This window comes from Daucus carota, chromosome 9 (assembly GCF_001625215.2).
Source record: "Daucus carota subsp. sativus chromosome 9, DH1 v3.0, whole genome shotgun sequence".
NCBI classification, from domain to species: domain Eukaryota; kingdom Viridiplantae; phylum Streptophyta; class Magnoliopsida; order Apiales; family Apiaceae; genus Daucus; species Daucus carota.
The window spans coordinates 38,154,103-38,175,364 of NC_030389.2; the positions used below are offsets into that span (position 1 = coordinate 38,154,103).

The 21,262-nt window shown below is 33.8% G+C and overlaps 3 protein-coding genes across 8 annotated transcripts; 1 reads left to right on the top strand and 2 right to left on the bottom strand.

Moving 5' to 3' along the window:
• The first annotated feature begins 1,407 nt into the window (after positions 1 to 1,407).
• On the top strand, positions 1,408 to 4,829 carry LOC108201895 (protein DEHYDRATION-INDUCED 19 homolog 4). Of its 2 annotated transcripts, none has more exons than XM_017370231.2 (5): positions 1,408 to 1,685; positions 1,898 to 2,040; positions 2,861 to 2,938; positions 3,815 to 4,068; positions 4,423 to 4,829. In XM_017370231.2, the coding sequence occupies exons 1-5, from the start codon at positions 1,625 to 1,627 to the stop codon at positions 4,541 to 4,543; spliced, it is 657 nt and encodes a 218-aa protein (XP_017225720.1). In that variant the 5' UTR covers positions 1,408 to 1,624; the 3' UTR covers positions 4,544 to 4,829. The 2 variants fall into 2 exon arrangements, with proteins under 2 accessions (XP_017225720.1, XP_017225721.1); XM_017370232.2 differs by having other exon boundaries at positions 1,421 to 1,685; positions 4,426 to 4,829.
• Positions 4,830 to 6,304: 1,475 nt separating this feature from the next.
• Positions 6,305 to 17,668, bottom strand: LOC108202397 (uncharacterized). 4 transcript variants are annotated; one of them, XR_010287265.1, is made up of 12 exons: positions 17,143 to 17,668; positions 14,910 to 15,029; positions 14,591 to 14,815; positions 14,413 to 14,495; positions 14,232 to 14,332; positions 12,352 to 12,415; positions 12,195 to 12,263; positions 11,834 to 11,984; positions 10,896 to 10,934; positions 10,755 to 10,809; positions 7,194 to 7,663; positions 6,305 to 6,870 (listed from the first exon to the last, which is right to left on the bottom strand). XR_010287265.1 is itself a non-coding variant. In XM_064084019.1 (8 exons), exons 2-7 carry the CDS (start codon positions 14,940 to 14,942, stop codon positions 12,242 to 12,244), a joined length of 528 nt encoding a protein of 175 aa, XP_063940089.1. In that variant the 5' UTR covers positions 14,943 to 15,024; positions 17,143 to 17,668; the 3' UTR covers positions 11,609 to 11,984; positions 12,195 to 12,241. The 4 variants fall into 4 exon arrangements, 2 of the variants coding, with proteins under 2 accessions (XP_063940089.1, XP_063940088.1); XM_064084019.1 differs by lacking the exons at positions 6,305 to 6,870; positions 7,194 to 7,663; positions 10,755 to 10,809; positions 10,896 to 10,934 and having other exon boundaries at positions 11,609 to 11,984; positions 14,910 to 15,024; XM_064084018.1 differs by lacking the exons at positions 6,305 to 6,870; positions 7,194 to 7,663; positions 10,755 to 10,809; positions 10,896 to 10,934 and having other exon boundaries at positions 11,609 to 11,984.
• A 1,139-nt stretch (positions 17,669 to 18,807) lies between these two features.
• On the bottom strand, positions 18,808 to 21,232 carry LOC108200786 (CST complex subunit TEN1). Of its 2 annotated transcripts, none has more exons than XM_017369036.2 (4): positions 21,121 to 21,232; positions 20,642 to 20,769; positions 19,541 to 19,691; positions 18,808 to 19,193 (listed from the first exon to the last, which is right to left on the bottom strand). In XM_017369036.2, the coding sequence occupies exons 2-4, from the start codon at positions 20,743 to 20,745 to the stop codon at positions 19,074 to 19,076; spliced, it is 375 nt and encodes a 124-aa protein (XP_017224525.1). In that variant the 5' UTR covers positions 20,746 to 20,769; positions 21,121 to 21,232; the 3' UTR covers positions 18,808 to 19,073. The 2 variants fall into 2 exon arrangements, with proteins under 2 accessions (XP_017224525.1, XP_063941655.1); XM_064085585.1 differs by lacking the exon at positions 21,121 to 21,232 and adding an exon at positions 20,848 to 20,906.
• Positions 21,233 to 21,262: the final 30 nt, after the last annotated feature.

Genomic DNA, 21,262 nt, shown 5'->3' on the forward strand with positions numbered 1-21,262 from the left:
CCTCACTAAAATCATCGAGGAAAGTGATATATGACATCCACATTAGTGACAACTTTGATATTTAATACACAACCGAACAACTATTGTTATTTTTTTAATTGGAGACAAAATCAACTCATCACCATTATAAAAACGTTAAAATACTTGAAAGTTCCGCTACCATTATTTTTCTAATATAAGACAAATTGAGCTCATTATAATTATGAATACGTTCAAAAATTCGAAACCCCCACTTTTGTAACCCTCATTCCACTTAGTACAACAACCACCACCATACTTTTCAATATTAGTAGAGATTTAAGTCATGATAGTTGTGAATACATTTAAAACGAAGGGCTCACAATTTTAATACAACCACTACTTACATCTTTCACAATTATAAAATTAGCTTGTTACGAATGTGAATACGTTCAAAAACATGAAACCCCCATTTTTATAAACTCAATTATTATTGATATTTTTTTTAATATAAGACGAAATCAACTTATTACAATTATGAATACGATCAAAAACTCGAAACTGATATTTTTATGACCATTTTAATATAAGACAAAATTTACTCATTATAATTTTGAATACATTCTAGAACTCGAAACTCTCATTCTAATTAGTACAACTGTCATCATACTTTTTAAAAAGTATAATAATTGAACTCATAAAAAACGTGAGTACGTTTCGAAAGTGAAAACCGTCGTGAATACGTTACAAAACTAGAAACCGACAAATACGTTTCGAAACTCAAAACTCCTTTTTGTAACTCCCACTCTAGTTGTCCAACAATTATCATATTTTTATAAAATAAAATTAATTCATTATAATTCTAAATACGTTTTAAAACTTGAAACGAACACTTTTATATATCAACACAACTACTACCAACCTTTATAAAAAATTAATAAGATAAATTCGTTATAAATGTTGATTTGTTCAAAAACTCGAAACCTTCATTTAAACTATTGCACATATAATACAAAAAAAAATACTCATTAAAACTATGAATATGTTTAAAAAATTTGAAACTTCCATTTCAGTAAACCAAATATTATCATATATTTTTTAACCAATACACAATTTGAAATTATTTATAAAAATATTATGACTCAAAAAGGCTCGAACAATTAATGCAAAATTAGTATCAAGAACGCGAAATTTCCATCCTCGTCCACACCATACTATAGTTAGCTAGGAGGGAAAAAACATCCGTCACCCAAATGGTCATAAACTGACACGTACACCAGTTGTAACAGAAATTTCTCACACGTGCGAAACCTGACAAGCTTCACATTGCATCATCCAAAACTTCAAGGCTTCAAGACTAGTAGTGGCATGCATGTAATTAACCCCAACTTCAAGCCCTCTTCCATAAAAGGCCAATATAAATAGACTCAATGACTGTCTTTGTTTTGCAGACTTGCTTATGATGAGAGCTTAAAGACTGGCAAGCAAGAGAGCTCTCTCTCTGTATTAATTATAGAGATATAATTAAAGGGTCTGTATTAAATTAAACATTTGTAAGTAATTATTATAAGAATATAAAGGAGGGACCTTTATATTCAAGAAAGTTGAATTACTTAAATACCCAGATAAAGAAATTGCAAGATTCTTCAGTGCTGCTCTGTTTAAAATGGCTTCTGATACTTGGACTCGATTTTCTGGCTCTTCAAGGCGTTCCCCTTTTCAGCCAGGTGATTTTGCTGTTGAGGAAAATGTTGAATTTGATCAAGAATGTGTTAAAGTTCTGATTTTGTTGTGTAGTAAGCAGAAAAAAATGTTCTTGAATTTTTTTTTTTGGGAATTTGGGATTTTGTTGTTGATGTTTGTGTGTGAATTTTAGCTTAAATTGGAGTTGAATTATGTGTAAATTGTGTACTTAATGTTGGTTTGTGTATGTGTGCAGACCCTTTTAGTGAAGAAGAGGATGTGGAGGGGGGAGAAGAGGAGAGGCCAGAGTACACTTGTCCATTCTGTGCTGAGGATTTCGATATGGTGGGACTTTGTTGTCATTTGGAAACTGATCACAAGACTGAGACTAAGAATGAGGTATATCTCATTTTTAAAGAATCTTGTGTTGAATTTTCGAGTTGAAGCTATATGGTTACTGTGTGTTTAAGTAGTTCTTTTAGCTATGATTTAAGTTGGTGCACATGTGCTGTTTTGGATTTAGATGTTGTAATGTCGTATGGTTTTCGAGTTTTGAATCACACTGATGACTTATAAACCGTGATGTTTTTTTATTTAGTTGATATGATCAAGTGCTTTTTGTCTATGTTTGAGGATTTAAATTGTTGGTGAGTCACTAACTTACATGTAATTTGCGAGAGAACTTGAATGTTGTGGTGAATAAATGTTTATTTTCAGAATGGCAGACATTTGAGTGATCACGTTTGTTTTGATAAAAACCAGTTCGCTTTGTATGAGTTACATACTTTTGTCTGCACTACTTATGATTTAAAGCAACTTATGAATATTGTATATCAGTGTGAACATTAAATGTATTTAAAATTTAGTCTAATGTTTTTTTAATATGCAAGGCAAGAGGATTTTTTCTACAAAAAAGAATATCTTAAAAGTAAGATGCTTTGCAAAGTGATTATTAATAATTATTCTAAATCTTTGGTATAGCCACTGCGTTTTTACTATTGATTGTGTAGTTCCCTATTTGTGAACTCAAATTGTTCCTACCACATTACACATCAGATAACTAGAGCAGTTTGATGGGTATATGGTCACTCAATTAATTTGGCACCTAATATGTTTAAATGCCTTTAGATCCATGCTATATATCGTATTTATGTGCTACTCCTATAGGTTTGAAGTGTTTAAGTACCAATTTCAGTAATTTTCTGTAATTGTAATGCAGGTATGCTCAATATGTGATCAGAAGGTCGGGACGGATTTGGTTGGCCACATCACCATCGAACATGCTGATCTCTTAAAAATATCCTTTACTAATATTCATTTATTTAAATAATGCTTGAAACTGTCATTACTGTCTTATTAAATATTATTGGTATGAGAGATTTGGAATAGTTTGGCTGATAAATGACTTTTGAATTTCAGTTATGATCTGATCTGTGCAGCAGGTTAAAAGTAACAAAAAGATTAATTAAGTTTACACAGGTTTAAAGTCCTTTGTGAGATAAGTATGTGGACATAACTCATGTATAATTATGGGATCAGAAATTCATACCTGGTTAAGACACCTGGTTTGTTCCAGCAATTATATAGTTGAACACTAATCCTTGCTGAGCAGTTAAATGAATAAATTGCAGGTTTAATTTTCTATGAAGGAAAAGGTTCCTCAGCATATATTTTTTTCTTCCCCTTCATGATCAGCGCATGGCGCGGACTAGAGTGTAAATAAGTGTCATTTGGAGCCCAAGATGGAACTAATAAATGGCCGCGCATTGCGAGCTACACAGATATTAAGTTGTTTGCGCAATGCGTCAGTGGCTTCATACCATAAGATAATAATCAGGGTTCTGGAACTCCAAAAATTTGTTACCTTTTATCTGTTTTGGTGAATCAGTTCAATTTATTATCACATTAAATAAACTACATGTCGATTGGAAATCGAATCTTTTTTTACTGGATTTGTGGTGTCTCAATTGTTCGTCACTACACCTTCCTGCATATTTTTCCTAGACACCTTCTGGTTCACGGCTTTATAAATTAATTGGAGTATTTTTTTTTCTTTGTTAGCTATAAGACTAGTACTACAGTACATATATGAATGCTAGTTCCACCATTTCAGTTGTCAATTATGTGCAAATAACATTTTCCATATCACCAGCTTTTCCTTGACTAACATTACGTGCAGCGCAGAAGGCGTTACCGTAGGGCTTCATCACTGAGCTTCATAAGGAGAGAGTTGCGGCAATTAAATCTGCCTAATGTTGCTGAGGGATCTAACTGGGCTGCTGCTGCTGCTAATACTGATGCTGATCCATTGCTGTCTTCGTTTATGTCCAATCCACCTGCAAAGGATGAACAAACAAGCATTGAACCTCGTTCTTCAGAAAAAGCTGTGACTGTAGAAGGAACCTCCGCCGGGAGCTCCTCCGAAAGGTATGAGCTGTTTGATATATGTTTCTTAATTAGTTCCCATGGGTTAGTATTTTCGTTGATGCTTGAAGTGACTAGAGATAATATATACGTAATAAAAATGGATAAGATTGTTACTTGCATATGCATCAAGGTTCAACGTTCAAAACAATCAGTTCTAATTGTAGGCAGGGTTGCTCTAATACTATACTTTTCACACACACACACACACACACACACATGAAAAGCTGAAACTAGACTTTCCTGTTTTATGTTCAAACATGGGGGCAGAACTCATTGTTTGTTGATGTCCAAGCTTTGTATCACTATCAAAATCCTCTCTAGTTTTGCTGATATGATGACTGTGCTTGATAACAGCAGAGTTCAACCACCTGTGCTTACGGAGCAGGAGCGTGAAGAGAGAGCAGAGAAAGCTCGGAGAAGTAACTTTGTCCAAGGGCTGGTGATGTCAAGTTTCTTCGGCAATGATGACTTCTAGATTGAGGATACAATGTAGCAGCAGGAGCAATTCAGTTTCATCTATTAAATTATAGTTTAAAGAAAAGGAGGAGATAATCTGGTTTATTTTGTCGTTTAAGTTGTTTAAGAGAACCACCTAAGCATGAAGATAACATTTTATGCTTAGACCAGTATGTAAAGTTTGAACTTGTTTTAATCTTGTTATTCCTGCGCGGTACTTTCTTCAGTTTCGATGTCCATTATTAGCTTGTTTCTTTCACTGGCACTGTAATGCCAGAGATTATCCTCTTTGCAGTGTTATGTGATCCTGAGGTATTTGCTAGTTAGCTATCAATGTCATTTGTGTTGCAGGAATTTGAATATGACAGGTTATTTTAGTACAGGAAATAGTTCTAAGTGATTGTTAATAACAATCCGTATTTCTTAGAGTTCAGAGCCCTAGTGTGCCTTGGGCTGATGCCTTTTGGTGCAAACTGAAGGTCAGACGTTACTGTTTTTTTATCTTGGCTTCTATGCCGTGACAGGGTGAGCACTAGAGTGGTGCTTAAGGACTCGCAGGTGCTTGATGACAGCTCCTGTATTTTTTGCGTTAATGGAACAGAAGAGGTACAACATTTGTTTATTTCTTGTCCATATGCTTCTTTTATTCATGATCATTACCTTAAAGGTGTTCACCAACTTCAACCTGATTACTATAGTGAATGGAAGGGGATGCTTGTTTGGATCCTTCGAATTCGGGATGTTGCACAGAAACAGGTCCTTCTTCTTTATCTGCAGACTTTTGCTTATCATATGTGGAGGGAGAGGAATGCTCGTCTTCATGGAGGCGGCTCTTTTGGTCCACGGAAGCTTCTGGATGGAATTCTTGTTGATATTCGGAGGAGAGCTTCATCTTCTACTTGGCTTTCTAAATTGATATGTAATAGACCAGTCATTTGTACATGGTTAGTATAGCTGCTAGCATGTTTTAATTTGTAGTTGGGCCTTTGGCTTTGTTTGGGCGCCTCTGCCCTTGTTTGAGCTGCTTTCTATTTGTAATCTTTTCTTTGAAGATTGTTTATAGAAAGTTCTTTTTGTGGCTAGCCTTCGGCATCTTGTATATCTTCTTTTCTTTTTATATATACTAGCCTATAACCCGTGCGAAGCACGGGCGGGTATATAATTCACAATTTATTATTTAAATTTTAATATTATTTTATTAATATTTTAATATCAATGAGTTGATTTTTAATTAAATTATATCAACCAACTGATTATACTCTTAAAAATTTTGCTTTTACAATTTATTATCTAATTATAAATATTTTTATATTATTAATATGTGATAATTTATTATTCAATTAATTTCAAATCAGTTTTTTCATGTTTCGTATATGTCCATATGTATGGAAAAAAATTTTTCGTATATTTTTACATTTTTTCATATATTTTATATATCTTCATATGTATGAAAAAAGATATCTTCAAGATTGGATATTTATAATTTTATTTTTTAACAACATTATAGTTTTTATATAAAATTTTATATGATAATATATTATTATGAGTGCTTTTAGTATTTAAAACTATAAAATAACATGTGCAAAGCACGGCGACCATATTATTTATATTTTATTATTTCTAAGCTTAATATCATTTTATTAGTATTTTATTATTACTTTAATATGATGGTATTAGATTATATTAACTGATTGGCTTTTGAAATTTTGTCTTGTACAATATTTTTTTATATTATAAAATATAAGTACGAACAATCAATATTTATATTTTTCAGCAAAAATCCATGTTTCTTCAAAAGGTGGTGGGTCATAGTAGAGGTACTTACTCCGCTTGTCCTCATTATTCTTATCATCTAAACCTTAAGGTATATTCACATCAAGCATTTCAACAATTTTGTAGCTGCAAATCGACTATCCTCATCTTCATATTTCATCACATGCCCAGGTGTTGCACTGAGACGCTCTTTACTACTATCTACTTTTGGATGACCTGGTTGCCAGACCTTCTTGCGTCATGTATATCATCACTATTGTTATGAACAGAATGAGATATATTTACATTACACTCTTGAGCACCGGTAACCTTTTGGCCAATGACAGAACAGTTCTCCACAACTGCGCTTTGATCAAATGAATTTTTATTACTATCTTTAGTTCCAGCAATTTTGAAACTCTTCAAATCAGCATTCTCATTTTCTTTCACCCTCATCCGAGTTGTACAAATTTGAACTTCACCCATTTTTTGTTCCTCAAATCTTCCCTCATCAGTCCTCGAACCTGAGTACTCGAGTTGTTGAATACATTCTTTAGCTGCAGTACCTTCGGACTCGTGGAGCATCTACAGTCTCTGCAAGAGGAATATTACAAATTTTTGCAGGAAAGTGTTGAAGCATGAAAAAATGTAAGCATTTTGATTCTTACTTGCAGTTGGTGTCAAGTTATAAATATATTAACTTGGGTAACATAGAGGGGAATTGAAAGGCACGGAGGGGAAGGAAAGAAGCAAATATCAAAAGGACAAAGATAGCCACTAAAATCCTATAAGCTGTAAACTGGGGATATATGTGAATTCAGGGGACAATAGGGTTTATTTCGATGTACTGGAGCTTGTTATGAAAGATTAGAAATGGCAACTTCACTTAGAATTATATTCATAAGCAGAGAACATACGGCTGAGACAATGTTGAGGAATTCACAACAGGCTGAGACAGTTCAGGATTTGTATGCACCATTGAACGTAAAGCTTGGAACTGGAGCACATAAAAAGAAGCATAGTCAGCCTTCTGTATATACAATTCAAAATTTTGCTTAACTTTCTTAGCAATCTAAAGACACAAATTAAACATGCATAACCACAGTAGAAGGCATAAAAACTACGAAGAACATAAAGATCAAGTGAACTCACCATCCTGCAATGCTATACTAAAAAATTGAATGGATAACAGCAGTAAAAATATCTGAAACCTCTGATCCATTACAGAATTGTATCAGTCCAGTGAGATTGTTTTTGGCCAAATTCCTATCGTAATTTGACCCTTCAGAGATATATGGAGCACCGGGGAGTGGATAGTAGTCGACCTGGTGAGTAGTGATCAATGCTCGGATAGTAGTTCTTTAAAACAATCTTCTGCAATCCTTTACTGAAAATAATTAATATATATTATAAATAAATAAAATATACAGATTATGTGCAAGAATCCAATTCCAATAGTACATTTTCATTATTTATATATATAGCCAACCTCTTATTATTAGTTATATTTGTCGAACCTCTACATAATCATAAAAAAGAATTTATAAGAATTTATAATAACCTAAAATATTAATAACTTACTATTTTTAAAATCAAACCAAATAATACAATCAATATCATCGAAGCACAATGTCTTACTAAATTAACAGATTTTGCATAGTTTTGTAAGTCCAATTTTAGTTAACCCCATTGAAGATGCCCTAAATAGACCAATTGAGATTTATTGTTAGCAAGTGATATATATTTTACGAAATGTGGATGATTAAAGTTGTCATAATTTCTCCACACAAAAAAAAGTTTGTAATAATTTCTGTAAATACCTTGGCAGCTACAAATGTTGAATCACTGAACACGCATACAAATATGAGACGATATGCGCAGTTATTAAGATTCTGAAATGAATTTACAGTATAGATAATGTCAGAGAGCACTAAGATACTCGATACTCCCCTCATGCCATTTAATTACACTGGCACTCCTAATAACACCATATACACTACTGTGGAGCTGCTGAGCCTTTTTGCTCCGGAGTTTGTTTCTCTATATGTTGATTGTGCTATTTAAACATAATTTTGGTTCGTCATATACAGTAATAGTGGTAACAATAGTGGTAACATGCATGTTTATTGTTCTATTTCTTTTTAAATGTCCTCTCCGTAGTCTAATTACGTGACCACATGTGTATCCCTGCATATAAAAAATACAAATCAACTATCACCTGTGCAATTCATTAAGCTGCTATATATGGTCCAGGTGAACAGAGACATTTGCCTAGGACTGTAAATCTCGCCGTGCTAGGCCAACTACCATTTATCTATACTTGCTATTCATATTTTATGTATCTATACTGCTTGTTCTTCTTTATTGTATATATTTTGCAAATTTATTTTCTTCCATGTAAAATTCTGATTAAGTGCCTGACTAAAAGTCTACTCAGGCGAGGTTCACCAAGCCTGGAAAATGATTTTGGAATGGTTTCATTTAGTAAATCGTTGGGGAATTAAACTCTTTCAAAGGCTTGCACAAACAACAGAACATAGTCAATCAATATTACACTGTCTATAGACTAATCTATATATCAATATTACACTGATCCTAGACTAATCTATATTACCTTTTAATTGTAAATCTAAAGCATAATCCAATAAAAACCTAAACAAATATCAATTAAGAAAAGCTATATCATGTTTTCAACTGTTATAAAGTTTTTCATGCTTTGTCCTTAGAGTATACATTGGCCATTGGCCCATTACTACTCACACTCCAAAACAATTATCTACCGTACATTTTATCCTTATCTTCCATGTGTTATATCTTGCTTAATTACTCTGCACAAACAATATTAAATCAATATACATAATGATTTAAGGCATACAACATTATTCATGAGCACATTCTTTAAAATTCTGGGAATAAATGGTTCAAAAGAATAACATACCTATGCGACGGTGGAAATACAGTCGGATAGATGAAGATCCCTATCACCGCGTAATTTCTTTAAATTCCTTATTAATATAATTTTATTTAATAATTCCTGTCTCTGATGATACATAAAAGGTTATTATTATTAGTATTGAGAAATGAATGTGGATATGTTGACTAATGACAAATAAATTAAAAAGGGACAATACACTTATCAATATATCTGGCATAATATATTATATTATATATTTTAAGCAAATGAACTTTCTGTTGTCATTAAGACAAAAAAATTAATGCAAATCAGTGTAATTTAAGTTTAGAGTAACAATAATGTTTTAGTACTTGTTGCAGAATACTCAAACAGCCAACAATCTTTCCAATATAAAACTTATTGTTCTGTTTCTTTTTAAATGTCCTCTCCGTAGTCTAATTACGTGACCACATGTGTATCCCTGCAGCAGTGGCACTCCTTATGCCCTTTCATCTTGCTAATACTAAACGAAGTCTGCTATTCTCTGTGCTCTAGTGCTCAACTCATATCAAGAAAGCTGGTCAGAAGCTCTGCCCATTAATTATATCAGCTGTAAGCAGGGCAGTTACATCCTGGAGATTGGTCCTAGCTAGAAGGTTTCGACTCCTCGATGAATGGTGCAACTTTGTTGAGGTACTAATCAGCAAAGCTGCTATTAAATGATGCTTATTTAAGTGAATAATATTATTTAATAACTAAACAAAGAAAAAGGTGCTTGCTTTGAATCTGTAGCACAAGGGAGATATTTTACATTTTGAACCACTGGCTCTTTCACTTGACACCTTTTTCTTTTCAATTTGACATGTTACTTTTAGTTACAAACGTTGCTTTTGGTAACATAACATTTATGTATAAGCTTCATCTTGCTAATACTAAACGAAGTCTGCTATTCTCTGTGCTTTAGTGCTAAACTCATATCAAGAAAGCTGGCCAGAAGCTCTGCTTCCTAAAAACTACTTCCTGGTGTTGAAGTATACATTTGGGACAAAGGTAATTAACTCCTAAATTTGCCAAGCGTTTATTGTTAGGATTTTAAGGACTTGGTTATAAGCCTCTTCATATAATAGTATCATGGCCGGGTTTCGGAATAAGTTAATGTTTCAAACAACTTTCGGATCAAACACTTTACGTGCATTACCAAACACAACAAAGATGAAATTATCAATCCTTATAAGCAACCTAATTCTTAAAACTTATTTTGATGAACCTAATAAAAACTTTATTAAGTTTAAACACATCTATCGACCTACTTCATATAGACCATTTTAAAGAACATAATTCTTAAAGAAAAACTAATTAAATTAAAAGACACATAATCTTTTAATACAAACACATCTTTTTAAAGCAAATAAATACAAATATAAAGTTAAATATTAAAAAATAGAAAATAAGTGAACAAATATTAAATAACCATGTAATATAAGCACTTAAAGATGTAATATCTATAAATATTTGATAATCAGAAGATTATGTAAATTTGATAAAACAAAATTATGAAAAAAAATAAATTTTAAAGAGGACTTACAGTGGCAGAAAAGAAGAGAACTACAGGGACTTGCAATTCAATTAATACCAAGCTCCTATGACAATATAGCAAGCAATTAACTACAGAAATGTAATCTGGAAACAGTATCTAAAACAATTTACAAATGAAAAGCATATTAACCTGTGCCAAGTGCCAATAGCTCTCCATTATGGAAGCAGACTGTCAATCTCTAGCCTGTCAGAATACAATTTGTACAAAAAACACTGCTGGCATAATAGTAAAATACTGCCAGCAATTTGTATAAAAAGAAAATGATGCAAATCAAGTTTAAATACAACACAATATTTTACTACACTATTAAAAGTCCTAGACAACCAAAACTTATATACCAATCGACGAAAGAGATACATGAAACATAGTCTGATTCAAATGAAACAACCATAAAACAAAAATAAGTAGTTATAATAGAGACTGCCATTAGCTTGCAAAAATATTTTCAGGGGTTTATAACCGTGAGGAGGTGATCAGATATCGCGCCTGCTTTCATCATTTCCGGGGAGGGCATTGCTGTTGCAATGGAAATTAGTAGCCTTATATACTCAGTAGTTTGAAAATTAGAGTTATTGAGACTGCAAAACAAGAGAACCTCTGGTCTATTAGCAAAATGGAAGATTTGTTTTGGGCGACACATTTCAAATTGTTTTGGACGACACATAGAGTTGTTTTTGACACTGGTGGCATTCGAGAAATGCATTTCTAGCACCTATTACATTAGATTAGCTGTCAAAGTACAAAGTCCTACAATAACATGACGAAACCCTAGACTCACCAGAACAAACTGAGAAGACATGCCTAGTAATCACTGGAACACTAGACAACTTTAAATCAATTAATGAATCTAGAATCATATAACTGAAAAGAAAGAAAATCTTAGCAATATCATACTTGAGTTTAAATAGGAAAGAAACCCGAAAATAAACAGTGAACAGATTTGGCAAGAGATAATACTTTACATAATAATTGCGCACTTGAGCTGTTCTCAATTTTCCAATACATACAAAGATTGATAAAGAATAGCTACGGGTGTACATAGAACATATAGACATCATCAAACAGACCTGATCATTATCATCTACAGGTTCTGAAGGGGACTTCTTGGTGTCGGACGGCTTATCAGCCCCACAATTTTGTCTATTGCACTTTGTCCTAAAAGGATAATTGATATTGTTGCATTTCTCACACTTCCAGCTCCCCTCGGCATCTCAGGTTCTGTAAGATAATAGATTATTATAAGCAATAGTTAAAACATGAAATATATTATGATTTTTCCTAGAGGGGATAGAAAAAACATAATATGGACATCTGATAGTTAACTTCAGTACTGCACATGGGGGTTCTGCCTGTGTGTATGTGTGTGTTAATGAGGGAGGGGAGGATAATAAATTGCTAGATAGAATATCATTTTAAGTAGAACAATACAGGGATAATGCCATCTGAAATTCGCAGCTTAGTCAGTTCAGTAGCAGTTATTTTAAGCTTCTCAGCCGCCTGCAAATAAAAGAAGTAAAAAAAAAAAGCTTCAGCAAATTAAACCAGCAAGCCAAGATCTCAAAGTTAAAAATAAAGTTTCTACAACCTTCGGAGATGCTTTGGCAGTCTTCTAGAGAATTGCTGCGCATGCTTCAGTACTGGAATGATATCTACGAAGGCAACAAAGATTAATACATTAAACTGGTAGATATGTATATACTGGATCTGGAGGCATTCAAAGGAATAAAACAACCTTGTTCACTTGCTAAAACAGGGTACCACTAGTTAAAGTCTGCAAGATACTCTACAGATTAATAAAACAAAAATCCCCCAAGTATATTTCTTGACAAGTCTGGATCAGTTCGAGATAAATAATTTTACTTCTTTCCATTGCAATTTAGATGAAGTTTTCCTTTTTACACAACTCAAATGCACCTTCACGAGGGTTCTTTGTGAATATGACATCTGCCTTATACTTTGATTAAATTATAAATTAAAATAGAAAGAACGCAAATTACTTGCACATTAATCTTCGTAAACAAACTTTCACTCATTTCTAATCATTAGACAAACTACAATTCAGTCGAAATATACTGCTGCCTAAATTTGAACATATGACCATACCATATAGCAAATTTTCTCATAGAGCATCTACAATTGCATAAAATGTTTAGTCATTGACGATGCCAGGCGCAAAGAGCACATGGGTTTTAAGGCAGAAGGCAACAACACAAAGCTTATTAAAAGTGTCAATGCTAATTCTGATTATCTGATGTGAATGCTGAATTTTAAGGATAGTGATATTACCCAAGTACTGAAATTGTCATACTACATAAAACACTAGAAAGAGAATGTGCCATAAAACCAGGGGAAAACCTGAGAAAAGCACAGCAGCAGAATGTAAATACAATAGAAAGGTTACAAAAGGAACTCAGGGGGATTTATTTGAAAATCTCATCCACTTTAGATGTGAATGATAAGCTAGCTACATAAACACTTACTGAAGCAGATGAATTTGGTCTAGAGAATAAATATCTGGAGGAAATGGTCCATCAACCCAAGAAAGAGGTTGAGTCAGTTCAGGGCCTTTATGAAGCAAAATTGCTTGAACTTTTAAAGCAAATACATTCCAAGACAAAACGAATGGAGCAGGTACAATTACAAAGTTTCTCTGCTATTACCAAAAACATGTTGAATTTTGGAGTGTTTCTGGCAAAGATTTCTCTTGTGTGGAGGCATCCAAGGGGGCTCATTGTTATAAGTAGAATATTAAGCTAACATAACCAGAGTATCCAAACGCACCAGAACTAATTAAACTCCCGAAATTCAAACTAAGCTCACTCAAGTATGTTAATTTCCCCGGAACAACACTATTGGACGAATTACCATTCTGCCTACCTATTTCTGACACAACTTTGATGAAATTATCAATCCTTATAAGCAATTAAATTAGATAACAAAGAAACCTAGTTATTTAGAACATAGGAACTCATATTCATCTATATGTATCCAGAACATACCTTCATGAGAGATGAATTAAGTAGTGTTCTTGATAGATGGAATGAAAAGTAGCACATGAGCTTGCCTAGATGAAGAGAGAGACAGCGGGCTATGGTGGTGATAGGATCTTGCACGGTGGTGCTGCTGTTACGTGGTGTATTTGGTTGTCTGCAAATATAGACTTGTTGATTTTACACTTAATTTCTAACATGCCATCTTAAGAACAGATAAGCAGACGTAAAGATAAATACTTTATCTCATAAGTAAAATTTTAAAGCTTCTCAAATTCAAGTTACACAAAACCAAAAACATACGGACAAGAAAATCTCTTGGAAGTATAGGTTGTTTTAATAGAGGCAGTCAAGGAAACTAAGCAGCTGACATCCTACGAATAAAATAAAACACTAGATGATAGTGCTTGATAACTTGAAACCTTATCTGATTTAAACCATGCTGCATGAATTTGAGGACACAAATTTTGCATACCTAAATACACTCCTTGGGACAGCAGATGATCAGCCTCCTTGGCTTGCTTGTATGCCAGTTCCTCAGTGAAAGTGATTACAGCTTCAAGAACAGGATTATACCTGTGTTAATATCCTAATACGTATTAGAAAGCAATCTTGAGTAGCAATATGGCCCGGAGACTCTGGCATATTGCTATTACCTCTTCAGCCTCTTCAGGAAAATCTTTGTAAGCTCCTCAGATGAAATTTGTTTGGTCTTAATGAGTTGCCCCGGTTCAAGAACCTACAACCAGAATGTCATGCATATTACACGTCAGAGAACAATAGGACTTAAAATTATCAACTACTGATCATGTAATCATCATAAAAAGCTCTTACAGTCATAAAAGCAATGTCTTCATCAGAAATTGGCTTCTGCACACCTGACACTGATGGATAGTTGAATCTTTTGTTAGGACTTGGTGCTCCTTTAGAATCCCACACAAGATTAAATATCAAATAAGATGGGTTCTGCAAGCCCCCATTGTCCGAAACAACCAGTTTCCTGTTGGCATCGCTGGTGGGGATGTTAAGCTCTTTGGCACCATTATTAATCTCCAGCATCTATGCAAAGAACAGTATACAAACAGCAGTCATATACCAAAATAAGCCAAGTACCCCAAATTTCAAAGTACAAGACTGTTCATGCCAAAATTACCTTAGTATCATTGAAAAAGTCTGCACCCAACATCCTAAATCCACACTTGAGCAGAACAGCTTCATCACATTCGTCTTCACATCTTTCAGATTGGATTTTTGCATTAACCTTTCCTCTGTCCTGATCAAAAAATACAAAGTATAACAATGTAGGATTATGCTATATACAAGTCAACCTCCTGCATTGTATTCAATTCCAAATTTCTGATGGATATGACTTCAAATCCAGTACTTCAATTAACAGCCCTAAATGGAAGGATCTTGAAATGGCCATTAATTATTGTGATCGACTGATTGTGACAATGAGTCAATGACCCATGAAAGTAAGTTCTGTTATACTACTATTGGTATTAATCAATAGTAGTAAATACATCCCTATTACCATCCTCCCTAGTCCCTCGCATTTAAAAATATAAAAATAAAAATTAATCCTCCCTACCAAATGCCAGATTGCTAGTATATACTATAGTAACCACATCATTCTCCGCCTAAATCAACAAAAAGTACCATCTTAAACTCGGATGAACTATGAATCTATGATATTAATCAATATTGCTTAAAAAATTACACAAGTCACATATCAAAGTAACAGAATACAGCAGGATGTATTTATACATAGGGGGAATAGGAGACAGTTAGTACTTAGTATAGCACTGAGATGGTGATTTTAAAAAAGTGACCAAACGAAACGAAAAAAAGTGAACAAAAAATGGGACTACAAATTATACCCATGTTGGCTTATTATAGTATAGTATAGATAGTATATATATGGTCCAAGTCGTTATGTGAAATAGTAGAATATTTGGTTGTTACTTTGTGGTTGTTATGTAAAATTGGTTGTTATGCAAAGCACACACGTGTAGAACGAAGATAATATATTTTTATTTGAAATGAAAATTATTTTGACAGAAAAAGACCACCAGAACGGCCTATACGTGCATGTTCTTCAGCTTTTGACTTATTTGTTTGTAACTGAGCAACAACAGTTCCTACTTGTTCATAACTGAAATTGCGATCTCTTTGTGAATGGCGAGTCTTGTGACGGTTACAACATGTTTGATTTTAGTGGTGTCATGAGTTGTTATTTCATGCCATTTATTATAAACCTTACCCCTATCAACACTCATTCTTTCTTGCAACCCTAACCATCTTTCATTCAGAATATATACAATTATTTATACCAAGTTAACGAAAATATAATTTCAATAATTTCTAAATTATCAAAAAAATTAACACATCAGCACTAATGTCACAAGCTTATATACCAGAAGCATTTCATAGCAAACTCTGTCCATCTTCTAGAAAACAAAGAGTTCTTGACAGCGAGAATTTCGACTAGAAACGAGTACTAATACTATCTTATTAAAAAGTTACTCATAATTAGCACTAGAAGTACCCAATTTTCTTGTTTTGAGTTCTTACCCCATTTAACAGCAAAGCAAACACCAAACACACATTAATAATCTACACTTAATTAACATGTACATTTGCAGTAGATACAACTTGTACGTTGTCTTAACAAATAAGCCAAACGTTGTTTGACCCTCCCTTTCTCTCTCTTAATATTCCATTTTTCATACTTTTCTCCCTCTTCTTCTCCATTTTTTCACCCATCTCCTATTCAATCCCTCATTTTTTCACTTAAAAATCCAATCTTTTTGCGCTAAATCACCAAGATTTGTTCGATATAGAGATTCATATAGTTCTTGTTTCTTGCTATGTTTTTAAGCATAAAGCTGCTGAGTTATAGAGAACTTGTTTGTCAAAAACAACTCCAAATGCAACTGCGTTGCACATTACAGATCGCTCAAAAGTTAATGCATGATTTTTGCTTCACTTCACTAAATAGGACTGGGGGTTTTCATTCGAAAAATACACCAGAGAAAGAGGTGGTTGGTATGTAGACCATTTTAACAATGTTCTGCTACAAATAAATTGCAGTTGAATCAGGGCATGATAAACTTGTATAAAAAATGCTGCATCTCAAACAGATAAATAATTATATATCACACTGATTTCATACACTTGGTTGAAAAGATAACTAAAGCAACTTGCACAATTCTAATGATTTTAAAAACGAGTTAATTTTTCAAACAACTCTCAGATCAAACACATTACGTGCATGATTCATTCTTAGTTTAATCAATCCTTATAAGCAACTAAAAACAAAGATCAAATCCTTATAAGCAACTAAAAACAAATTCCTCAAGAAATTAACAGCAGATGATACTCACCAGCATGCTTACGATCTTGAGGCCGCCCAGACTTGATAAGAACCTTAAGGTCCACAAGACCAAGAGACATAAGGCCAGGAGTAAGGCCAGCCATAAGCCCAGCAAGCAATACCAAACCCAAACTTGCAAACACATACAGCACAAACTTTGTTCCACAATAGGGTATATCAGCTCCCATCTCTTCAATTCTTCAAAAATCTTGGGGTTTTAAAGAGTTTTTGTATATGGGTTTTTGTTATATTTTCTGTATCTACAGCGGGCTAATTAGCGGACTGTTAAGTGTTATGAGTAGTATTTGGTCTTGTCTGCAAAGTTAATCTCTGCTGGGAGAAAGAGTCACTTGGTCGTATGTGGCTGACGGAGAGGAAGAAAGAGGGCGGTGGTTCAAGTATCTGTTTTCTATATTACTTGCTTTAGTTTGGAGAACCAGTGTTCACTCTGAAATAGAACTCTAACAGGACCGTGTAATAGTCCAGTAACGAAAAAAGAAACGACGAAACCAAAAAACGGGAAGGAAAAGTAGGACTACAAATTATACCCATGTTGGCTTATTATAGTATTCGCGGATAAGATGATGGGTTACTAAACCATGATTGGGTTAAGAGTCCCTTGTGTTTCTAGTATTTTCCCTTGTGTTTCTAGTATTATGTTTTTGAACCAAAAACAATTGTGGACATATCTTTTAAATAGTTATCTATCAGGATCAGAACCATCTTTTATTATTATCAAACTTTTTTATGACTATCCGATCATTTTATTATTATCAAACTTTTTTTTTACTATAGGACATATCAATCTACTCATTAAATTTTTTAGAGATAATTTATACGCAAAAGTATAAACTTCTAGCACATTATACGCATATACGTATACACATATGCAACTACTTGACCAAGTCCTCTTATAGTTCTGGAATGAAAAACCCAAGTTTTCAACTATAGCCACACAAGGAGGTCAAAGGCTTACACTTTCCTTTCAATTTCCAGAAGTCACAGTTGACCAACACCTTCCTTCAAGTTTCCTTTGTGAATCCCCTCTATAAAAGCCTCTCATTAAGCATTCTTCATACACAAAACTAACTTCTCTATCAGTATCAATATTATACCTACATCTCAACTCACATTACAATCACTGGTGCATACAACTAGTCTAAGTAAATTTGGAAGAATATGGCTATTGTATTGGAAGAAGTAGATACATTGGTCAAAATGACCCTTTTTGTTGTAGTTCAAGCTTTGGTCTACTTTATTCTCACCAATTCATCTGATGTTTTCTCAACCAAAAAGATGATCAGGTCTTTAAGCTTCAAGCAGCCAGGTCGTATTAGCCTACGTCGTATGCTTTCTACTATATCTGAGGTCCCAGAAAGCGTTGAAGAATCTACATCTTCAATCCAAGATTATCAGAGCATCAACCAAAGTATAGTTTCTTGAGTTTTAATAGCTATACACAGAGCTAATACCAAAGGGACAAATGTCTTCTGGTTTGATTGTTGTGATTTCATTGTATTTATGTAACAGTAAGACATTTATACAAGCAATTATTTGATTCTTTTATGATGTCTTATATGTATGAATTTGGTATGTAACAGAATTCAGACTGAAGTCGAAACAATAAACTAGCAACAACGACTGATAACACAACTGAATTAGCTTCTCAACCATAGGCACGCAACTTCACTTCTATTGAAGATTTTCATCATTGATAATTTCTGTATTCAGTTAACAAATCTGTCTCGATATTATTTAAGGCATTTTGCTAGCCAGGCTTCATAAAATCTGGTCAGCTGATAAGCTCACCTAACTAGATTACCACTATATGCCAGAGCCAATACAATAGAATGAAAGCCAAAATCAACCTTAAGGTTTTGATCTCTGCCTCATAATTGGTTACTGACTTCCATAATCTGCATTTTTCATATCTATGCAGCTTTATGGTGCCTGCTTACGGATTTGATCAGATTGAAATTCCTGTAAAAGCTTAATGGACTGGTGATAGAGATTAAGATCAATGCCATCTACATTTCTACCCACTCTTGCCTTTAGCACCACCTGAAATGTATAACTGCAAAAGATTAATAAAAGATGCCAAAATGAATAGCACATTGTTTGAAAAAAAATGTAAACAATTTTTCTTCGTTGCTTCTGAACTAACACGGTAGGATATATAATTAGTCTACCGGACACAGGAACATGTTACATTCATTTAAAACTAAAATGTCTCCTATGGTATTACTTGTGACCAAGCTTACTCTGCTAGAGGATCATGCTCACTGTAGGAGGCCCTTGACTCATGGCACAATGCCAATTGGTGAACTAGTAAAAGCCTACTGTTCATTTGTGTTCTGCAAGTTCTTGTAAAAAATTTATAAAAGTTGAAGTTTAAGAGGATATCATACCTCATCTGGGGAATCAAAATGAAGTTCTCCAATAAATTGATAGATGGAACTCATTCGAAAGTTGATTTTCAGGTGCTGAGTATCAACCTTTAGAGTGGCAGCGCCATCATTAATTATAGCAATTGCAGTCTCCACATTGTAGTCTTGTAGCCTAATAAAACACAAAAGCAATTCAAAGTTTGAAGTGGTCAAAAATATTCAATGTTATTCATACGATTAGTTGGTTTCAATTTCACTACAAGTACATTTTACACGAAGCCATTCATGTATTGCCACTCAAAGAAGTTCCAACTAATTTAGTTGCCTTTCTTAAGTTCTTTATTTAGTAAATGAGACATGAGAATACACATTCAGCTATTTTCAGTGTTCCAATAACAGAACCTTAAAGAATAAGCAAACCATGTTAGAGGTTTATATCAGCTCTCTTTAGGTTAGAACTGATAATTCACAGAAGTTGATCCCTCACTACATTCAGAATATGTACACATGTTTTTGTTTTATTACTGTGATTAAAAGTATAAGGCAGCTGGTCCAGAACATAAGAATGATAGTAGCATACGTCTAGCGGGAAAAAAGCACGGGACATTAAAAACCCTAAAATGAGGTAATTTCAGCTGAATAATACTTTAACACCCCCTTGTATATACATCAAAAACTTAGAGTTAAGCAATCCAGCGCTTTTTTCTGCTGACCGTATGCTACTAAACATACTTATGTCAAGGACCCAGACCCAAAGTATAACTAGTAAAAGGAACTTATGCAAAACGTAAGATATATATAACCACACTGAATCAGTATCAAAGTGCTCATAGAATTCTATCCTATAGTAGTAGCAATTACACACAAATCGGGAAAATCACAGACAGGACATTAATAAAAAACATAATATTTGCCATCAAATAACTGAAATATCATAAACTCTAATAGCGAGTCCGATTTAGAACCCTAATCAAGTAGTAGTAGGCCTTCATTACTGCCTTTTAACTGTGCTCATCAACACTAAATTGACATTTTCTTCTAGAAAACAAAGAAACAAGACCAAACTGAAACGGAAACAACAACAAAGAAATCTACAAGGCAGTTTCGGACAAAACCACCCACTTGCCAGTAACTCGAAGAGATGCCCCTTCCTTGAAGTGCTGACTTGCGGATGTCAGTTCTTCTAGGGTAACCAATGCTCCAAAGCTTATTATGGGGGCTGCCATTGAACACTTCCAACTCACACTTGTCTGAAAGAAACAAATTGAAATGCAATTACAAAAGATAAAATAATTTACAACAGCTTAAAAGAAAAAATATATCATTACAAATTGCGCAGTTTTTGAGCAGAGGAGAGCACGGATCGGTTCGACGCGATTTTTAAAAACTGTAAACACCAGAATTTTTGTATAAATAAAAAACCCGACACGAACCCGACTCGATTAGTTAACCGCAATATGCCCCTGAAATGAACTGTCTAACATAAAATATTTTACAAAACGAAATTGACGCATTTACGGAGCACACATGTAAACTAAAGATTAGAGCTAAAATACGATGAATCGAAAATATAGCAAGGAGCACAAGATGGGGGCACTTACAAGTTTTCGCACAACTGCGGTGTGTTGCTTGGTGATGATGGAATTATAACGGACGATTGACGAAGCGCCAAACGTTACTTGTAGTGTTGCTTCCTTGCTTCTAAAAAAAAGTTCAAATATATTTTTTAAATCAGGTTTAAGT